General features: G+C 40.2%; 1 protein-coding gene across 1 annotated transcript in view; it reads left to right on the top strand.

Moving 5' to 3' along the window:
- The window catches only part of LOC101855794 (ferric-chelate reductase 1), a gene marked incomplete in the record, with an annotated part of 34,839 nt that overhangs the window by 19,163 nt on the left and 6,302 nt on the right, over positions 1-9,374 (top strand). The window contains 7 exon segments of the mRNA XM_013083176.2: positions 522-617; positions 1,254-1,410; positions 2,134-2,259; positions 3,193-3,308; positions 5,529-5,618; positions 7,732-7,809; positions 8,820-8,919. Of these exon segments, the coding sequence (XP_012938630.1) occupies positions 522-617; positions 1,254-1,410; positions 2,134-2,259; positions 3,193-3,308; positions 5,529-5,618; positions 7,732-7,809; positions 8,820-8,919 (763 nt within the window).

Raw genomic sequence — 9,374 nt, 5'->3', positions numbered from 1 at the left:
TATACACACACACATGCACACAGACATACAGAACCATGTTTATTGGTGTCGTCGTTTATCATTGGCGTATGTCAAAATACGAGGTTTTCAAGAGAATTAAAAAAAAAAAACTGCTTTATTTTGCTAGGAATTATAAAAGATAAAATGTAATTCGCCTCAGTACCACCTTCTCTGTGCTGTCTTTCAGCCACACCCCTAATCTTAGGTTAAGTAAGATCTAACACCTAGACTTCTTGGATAAGGGCGAAAAATCTTGGAGGTCCCGTGCAAGTTGCGCACGTTAAAGATCCCTTGGTGGTCCAAAATCGATTATATATAAGAGTAGGCTTCACCGCCCCCTGGTCAAAGTTCAAAATTAATTCCTGCCAAACTGAAAATGTTCAATGGTCCCTGCGCGCCCATATGACCTTATGCAGTTGAGAGGGCCGTAATACACTTACCAAAACAACAAACAAACATGTTCAATCTGTCTCCCTTTAGAACATGAATAGTTTAAAACACCTTAACTCATTCTGTCACAGGGTGATGACAATGTATTGGAATGTGTGTCGGATGGGGACAGGGTGTTCATTCGTACTTCTTACAACAGAGATAAAATCAACGAATACCCAGATGATGTGAGTGTTCCTTTTGTTGTTGGACTTTGTATCATTTTGCGCATCGTTTGTTTTTAAAGCACTGGTGTCTGTGGCGTGATTGTTTGGCTTTATACTGTTGCATGAAAAGGCGTGAGTTCGATTTCCATGTGGTAGTCTATTTTATTGAATGTTTCTGTCTTCTATGGAGGTTTGTTAAAAATTTTTGCTCTTGTTGACCCTGACAGGCTGGTTCGAAGCAGCAAGCCTCCTAAATGAATTAAATTATGTTAGTAGAAGTGGAAACATTTACAAACATAACAACTGCTTTAAAGCATTATGGGTCAATGAGGAAAAGTAGAATGATTAAATGAAATTGCTCGTAATTTATACGTAAGTTACAGCCACGCAAGCTTTATCTATTTCAAAAGTTTAAAGCTAAAAATGTCCACGAAATTGATTAGTTCTTTAATCTAGGCTACTATTATCTTAGATCGAGAAGAACAGCACAAGTTTAGATTGAAAACAGAGTTATTAATTGCAGGTATTTATTTCTTAAGGAATGTTTTTTTTTCATCTGCAATTCTTAAACACAATTCTGAAATGATGATTCTGTCATTTTCATCTCTTCCCCGGCCCCGATTTTTTTGGGGTCTTTTTTTCGAAACTCGAAAAAAGAAAACGGCTGCTTTGTCGGAGATGAAGGGTTCTGTTGTAGACGACATCTTGACTTGTAGCTTTCAGAGGCAAAATAAATACCCAAGGGAGGCACGTGTGTTTGATTTACATACGCCTTACTATCTCTTCGTTGCTTTTGGCGAGGCACTGGCAGGGGGTGAGTAAATCATCATCATCATCATCATCATCATCATCATCATCATCATCATCATCATCATGATCATCATGATCATCATGATCATCATGATCATCATGATCATCATCATCATGATCATCATCATCATCATCATCATCATCATCATCATCATCATCATCATCATCATCATCATCATCATCATCATCATCCTCATCATCATCATTTTTATTGTATAGTAGAGTAAATAAAAAATTCAGGAAGTCTTGCAATATTTTAACCTTTAAGTGTAAGCTCTCGAAAAAAGTTCCAGTTCTCCTTTTCCATCCCATAAACATCTTCATTATCATCATTGTTGTAAGTACGATAATAAAAGCAAAATGTAGATGAAGACTTGAGTATTTCTGAAATGATAAGACATCAAAATGTAATATGTTCAACTTTTGGCCCCTTTAGACTTCACCAGGAACGTGATGTCATCTTCATTATCATCATCATTACCTCCTTTATTATCACCACCTATTCCCCCAAACCCTCCCATTATTTCTACTATTGTTGTCGACAGAGTACGTAAATAAGAATAATGCTATCGATCTATCCATCTCCTTAGAATGAAGGACAAATACGAAACAATGTTATGTACAAATACAAATGCTGGAGGCCAAATTAATTAAAAATCAGTATTTATAAAAACACATTTTTATTCATAAAGTGGATTTTATCGTTCTTTTTCTTTCGTTCTACCAGGTAACAAGTTTCCCCACTCTTATATCGAATTGCCACATGTATCTAGTAAGAAGATCAGTTTTTTGAGTGTCAATGAAGTTACAAAAGGAACTTATTCATATTACAACATCCTCGTCAAAGCTCACGGTGAGTACATTTTACTCGTGTTTTACATTATTCCAAGTTTTAGCGTGGAGACATGCTAAAAGCTACTGGACGAAAGTCCAACAACTTAAACAGGCATTCATCGGTGCCGGTTGAAAATTAGGGGACATCGAATCTGTTCAAATTACTTGGGAAATAACCGACCATGTAAAGCTAAGTTTGGAAACAAATTTACGTCAGGGAACTGGTCTCGAAGAGGCGTCAACTAAAGATGGAGCCACTTAGAGAAATCCACACTCTCTCCTCTAAAATCTCTCACGGTTTTTGAAACTGTATGGATTTGAATTTCCTTGCAATGCTGTAGTATGATTTTATAAGAAGTTGGGCCTCTTTCCGATAGGACCGAGACAAATAGGTCGGTAGCCTTGAAATCCCTCCTTCCCTTTTCCTTAAACAACCAAGTGTAAAAATGTCTCATTAATGATTCGAACCCGTGTTATCCTCTTCGTAGCCCAGCATGATATCAGCAGAGTTCACCTCGGGACCAGTCACTCGAGAATGCTGGTATTTGTGTTTCGAACCCCCAGCATGGTGGTGGAGTGATTAGTGTGCTCGTCTCTGAAGTGGAAAGTCCGGGTTCGAGCCTCGGTTCGGACACAGATTTTTTTTCGTCCTCTCCTGCCCACCCAGCAGTAATGGGTACCTGACTTTGAATTGGGGAAGTGAAGGCGGGGTGGAAAGGAACTGGCCACCCTACCACATTATGCTGAAGGCCCAGGAAGTTGTCTCACAAACAAGGCAATCCTTAATGTCCGGATCAGATGCGGGAACAACTTTACTTTTTATCCTCAGTATGGTCGCTGACGTGATGCAGATCCTGCAAAAATAAAGACAACGTTTGGTGAGCGTATACACTAAAACACTTCAACTCCCCCCCCCCCCCGCCCCTTTTTTTCCTTTTTCCCCATCTTTCAGGAAGCATCATGATAGTAGCCTGGATCATCTTCGCCAACAGTGGTACATTCGTTGCCCGCCGGGGTCGCTCCCTATTGGCTGGTGTCAAGCCGGGTGGGAAGGACGCCTGGTTTCAGGTATAATATTATAGTGTATAGTTATGGTGAAATTACGTTCAGACTATCCACGTGGGTGGTTGGCGGGTGCTCTGGTGTGGCGTGCTCCTTCTTTCCTATCAAATATCTATCGTTCTGATTTCTCCTACTTGTTTTCTGTGTTTGTTACTCTCTTGTAACACCTCTAATCTTCAGCACCGTATTGTATTGCAAGTGCCTTAAAACTCTTACAAAAAACCCCAAACAAACCCAAGAGTATCCACCCACCTCCCCCAAATCCGTTTATATTTCAACCCACAAAATTATGAAAAATGGCATGGAATCAGGGGTAATGCTCTTTCGTTCTTTCTTAAAAATTGATGTAAACTTGGTTGTCTGCGCCAAATTCTCCATAGCAGGGTACAATATGAGAGCACACACACACACACACACACACACACACACACACACACACACACACACACACACACACACACACACACACACACACACACACACACACACACACACACACACACACACACACACACCAGCTCCCAAAAGTTATATTAGTTGAGTTCAGTGATGTGATTCGCTCTTTTGAACAAACTGATTTTTCTCTGATATAATTGCCTGTCCTTGAATAAATAACCTTACAGTTTTTCCACTTTCATCCAACCGCCTTAAAACAGTTCTAGCTCATTTATTAAAATTTGTCAGTGTATTTGTAACTTTGTACGACACTCCTGCAGGCTAGCTCCCAAACAAAATTATCCTTCTTAAAACTACCAACAGACAAAAGTGAGTAAGCTTTTGCATAGTTTTTGAGTAAGTATGAAAACCCCAACCCGTACATGCCTTTTTTCTCTTTCTAATTCACGTCTTACAGACTCCCATTGTCTTAATCTCTGTTCCCTAAATCTTCCTCCCTCATTCCTTTCATCCGTGTCTTTCTTCATCTCTATCCAATCCCCTCGCCCTCTTTTGTCGTCGTCGTCCTCCTTCTTTTCATTAACCTTACCCTATTTTTTGGGGGGTCCCTTGCCCATTTCTATGATATTGACGCCATCTGATTAGTAGAAAAATTATGTGCGCATGAGAGTGCCCAATAATGTATAAAGTACAAAATTGTTATGGTATATAACTGTTACATATAGATGTTTAAGATAATTATAGATGTTTGTGAAGGATCTGAGAGCAATGATGACTTTAGAAATGACGGTGATGGTGGTGATAAGTGAAGATGTGGGATGGTGCTTATGTTTATAATTATTAGGAAGACATGCTTCTGTTATTCGGTTGTTGTTGTTTAAAAAAAAAAAATATTTCGTTAGTCCTATCTTCCTCTGCTCTTATGAGTCACGAGGGATGTGGGTACCCGCTATCCCGTTCCCTACTGGAACCATCTTTAAAGTCACCGTGAAGTTCCGAAATGGTGGGCACAGTCTCTGCTATGGTGACCTTGTTAGTATTAGCCTATTTTAGCGGGCCAAGACAAGTGAAGAGAGGACCTTAGTAGGTAGCAAGTACAGTGGCAGATATTATTTTTGGGATTTCGTAAGGGGTTTGCAGGTAGCAAGTTCACAATTGGGTTATAGACTTAATGCTTATTTAAACATGAAGTTGCGGAGATTCCGACACAGGATCCTCGAACCCGAGTCGAGAGGGAACAATTTACACACAATATTGTATCCCCTCGCCTCAGGGGGAGCGGCCTCAAACTCCCCAATCAAGCACCTTGTGTCTGCATCTACACGGTCTCGTCATAAGTTTGGGTAATTTCCAAAATTTCACCTTATTATTTATACCCCTCTTCTCCTTACTTTCTTCCCGTATTCCTCACTCCCTTTCCTTCATAAACCTTCCACTTGTACTCCCCCCCCCAATCCCCACAGTAAGTTTTCCTAACGTTTCCTCGTAATTCCTCTTTCCCAATAAAAACAATTGCGTCTTCCCCGTTTTCTCCTATTCCCGTTGTTTTTCTCCTTTTTATCTCTCTATCTTTCATTACCCATTTTGTCTTGCTCACGTTTTCTCTCTTTCTCCACCATTCTCTCCCTCTCCCACTTTCCGAATATTTCAGGCCACTGTTCCACCCCACCATCTCCTTTGTTAATATTCTGTTGTTATTCTCATTTATGACCTCCGATCTCCTGCTCCATCTTCTCCTCAATTTATCCCGTAATTCACCTTCCCCGTTTCCTTCATTTCTCCTCCCTCCTCCCCCTCTTTAAAAAACTGTTTAAATGTTTACTCCTACAGGTTCACCGTTTCACGATGTCCATGACAGCTTTTCTAACGGTTGTTGGCTTTATTATTATCGTCGTTCATTCTCAAGGACACCTGCTTATTGTAAGTTGACTAAGTTAGTTTTCTCTTTCGGACAATAAATGTTAATGCGCTATTTAAAGAAACAAAGCAATTTCGAAAGCAACATTTTGAACTTCAGCAAAATATTTATGAAAATCAAGGTTTGTTCTTGTGTTAAAAACCACGGGCTGCTGCGGGTTCGTGAACGGCAAGCTCTATGCGCTTCACAATCTATACTATTACCCCAGCAGACCTGAGAGCATTCTGAAACAACCTCAATTTCCTGGGAAGCATACAGAGCAAGCATCCATTTATATGAGCTAAAACACTAACATACACACAAGATCTTTCGCTGTCTATGGCTGGGTACCCATTCTCACGATTACGAGTCCGGTAGTCTAACCACTAGGCCGCCGACGCCACATTTATTGACCTCAAAGTGACAAAATGGGTATTCTGAGTCCCAGAATGTAAATTAATGATAACGACCCAGATGGACAAGAAAAACACATCTATTCTCTCTGTCTGTGTCTCAGTCTCTCTCCCCCCCTCTCTCTGCCCCCACCGTATCTATTTGTCTATTTATCAAAACGAACCAGATGGCCAGGAAAGAATCCCCCCCCCTCTCTCTCTTTCTCTCTCCGTGTATCTATCTATCTATCTATCTATCTATCTATCTATCTATCTATCTATCTATCTATCTGTCTATCTATCTATCTATCTACAGGTTTGTCAATTTTACGCTCATCTCTGAAGAGATAAAGCCAAATCAGGGAAATCAATCGTTTCTTTTTTCTCTCTATTTTTTTTCCAAACAAAGTTTAAAAGCGCATTCGATACAGTGTGGTCATAATTTATTAAGGTCTGTGTCGGGTAAACAGACAGAAGCCCCATTTCAGCTCAAGAATTAGAACTTCCAGTTTATTTTCCATCGACAGTAGGACAAACTTAAAAAAAAAAATCGAACAGACCTTTATTAATTAAAAAACAACAACAAACAACCAAAACAACACAAAAACACACAAAAACAAACAAACAAACAAAACAACAACCCCCCCCAAAAAAAAAAATAAAAAAAATAAAAAAAATAAATAAGGAGATAAAACACGTTTCTAGGGATTCAAACTGCGATCGGTGGCCATGAAGTCCTTTTAGATACTCCTTTGGACAAAGAATGATTGAAAGAAAAAAATGAGTTATTTGAATCTTCCCTGGTGTGTAGCTCTATTTTCACACCGAGTGGGTGAGCGGTAAAAAAGGGGCGCAGGTCTTAAGCTGGTTGTAGGTCACTTGCAGCCCACAACCTAACTGTGAATGGATCGAAATATCTTATCCCTCTAATTGGTCGCTTTTAAGCAAAAGGGGGATATCCCGAAAAATGCTGTTTTGAGAAAATCGAAAGTAATTTTTTCCCCTCGTTCAGTTTCTTTAAAAAACAAGGAGAGTTTTCTCTATAACCAAACAAATTAATGTACACACCATACCAATTAAACCAAACTTCTCCTATAGGTAGGGCAATGCCCACTTTTGGTGTAGGTCAAGATTTCTGGACACCCCCGAAACTGAGTTAGCCCCGCTTGCCCTTAAAAGCGACCAATTATGCCTTTTTTTCCAATTATTATTTTGTCTCATGCAAATTCGCCCCCCCCCCCCAAAAAAAAAGACACCGGACGGACTCAGATAAAAGTTAACCCTTGAGACCCCAAAGACCCCTGTAAATTGAAATTCAATCGAACAGCTCGAGCGACCAGCTGCCTAAGACAATTACCTGTACAAACGACCACTTCTCATCCACTCCCTGCGTTTTTAAAACTATAATAACACCGTCCAAGATAACCACTTTTCTCATCAACAGTATGTCGTCATGTTAGAGAGGTTCGACTGCAATAATTTATGCCTCGTGGTGGGAACTTACTTACTTACTTACTTACTTACTTACTACCCGTCACGCCATCTGGCGTTTAGGGCAGTGACAAAGGATCTCCAGCTCTGTCTGTTTTTGGCCATCTTGGTTAACTCTCTTTGTTGCTGTTTCGGTAACCTATGATTTTTACCAGTCTGGGTTGTTAGCCCTGAGCTGAACCTCCGAAACCTGGAGGGCCGTTGAGAAGTTGATACGTTAACACACTTCAGTACCGTAGTACTTCCTTTCCAGCCTCAGGGCGATGGCTACTACTACAGGATGCTCCACTCACCCCTTGGCCTCCTGCTGCTGGTGCTTACCTTAGTGAATGTGAGTAAATTTTAACGGTGGAAGGGTGCCATGAGGTCTTTCTCTCTCTCTCTCTCTCTCTCTCTCTCTCTCTCTCTCTCTCTCTCTCTCTCTCTCTCTCTCTCTCTCTCTCTCTCTCTCTTTATTCTCTCTGGATCGGTCTCTCTTTCTCTTCCTCTTTGTCTCGCTCTTTCTCTCTCTTCGTGTGCATTTCTCTCTCTCTGTGTCTATATTTGGGTGTGCACATACCCTCTCGTGTATGAGTATTGCGTGTATATAAGTTATGAAGTGAGAGAAAGGGAGAGATAGAGAGATATAGAGAGATGAGAGAGAGAGAGAGAGAGAGAGAGAGAGAGAGAGAGAGAGAGAGAGAGAGGGCGAGAGAGAGGGCGAGAAAGAGAGAGAGAGAGAGAGAGAGAGAGAGAGAGAGAGAGTGAGAGAGAGGGAGAGAGATCATGTGGGACTTGAATTTTGTTTAGTGAAGCTACTGTATTAGACCATGCTCGAATTTGACTAAAATTTGTATTGTTGTTGTATACGTTATTAATTTTATGTGATTGTTTCAACTCATCCAAGATAGTTTTATCTTACTTCATTATAATAACTTGACTCATCTTGGTTAATTTAATCTTACTTTATCAAATTCGAATAATATGTCTATACATCTTTGTTTGTTTTATCTTCTTTTCTTTTCTCTAGAGCACCCCCAAAACTGTTTCATGGTATACTATAGTGGAGGTTATCCTGGTTCGAATCCCACTCCGGATTTTTAAAACTTGTCTAATTTGTGGAGTTTTCAAGCAGCTGTCACGTTATTGATTGCGTCAAGTTGAATATAAAAGTCACCTTCAGAGGTATATTTCTTTAACCTTAGCAGCATTTAACCATACCTCATCTGATCTTCCTTACTGTATATATTCTTGTCTTTTGCCTTGCAGATCGTACTTATTCTTCATGCTTCTCCGTACCTATTGTTGTATTTTCAATCTTTGACTAGAACAAACCAGTTAGTATATTTCACATATCGACAGGCTTCTATGGCGACCTTCCGACCAGAACCCTCTTCCTCAAATCGCCTCATGTTCAAATGGACACATTGGGGATTGGGCATCTTCTCCTACATCTTATCACGTAAGTATCCTTTACTTTCGGTATTTTTCTTGTGCTAGCTGCAACCGACGTTTTTAGTTGTCATACACCTGTGTCTTGAGACATGAAATCGAGACCTGGGCTTTACAAACAATGCCGCGTGTTGTAGTTGTAGAAATCTGGCATGGATAAAGACATCTCTGTACTAACCACATCCCTGGCATTCGTGAAATCGTAGTCACCGTGAGTTTACAATCATTTTGCAATACACACAACTATGACCTGCTTTTAATACATTTGTATAACATTATATTATGTGTGTGTGTGTGTGTGTGTGTGTGTGTGTGTGTTTGTTTGTGTGTGTGTGTGTGTGTGTGTGTGTATGTGTGTGCGTGCGCTTATAAGAGTATTCAAGAACGCCGCCGTCATGTTTAAAAGTACAGTATATGCAGCGTGTGTGTGTTTGTGTGTGTGAATGTGTGTGTGGGTGTGTTTGT

The sequence above is a fragment of the Aplysia californica genome, unplaced genomic scaffold, assembly GCF_000002075.1.
Source record: "Aplysia californica isolate F4 #8 unplaced genomic scaffold, AplCal3.0 scaffold00216, whole genome shotgun sequence".
Classification (NCBI taxonomy): Eukaryota; Metazoa; Mollusca; class Gastropoda; order Aplysiida; family Aplysiidae; genus Aplysia; species Aplysia californica.
The sequence above is the reverse complement of the archived record's forward strand: the minus strand, read 5'-3'. Positions and strand labels throughout refer to the sequence as shown.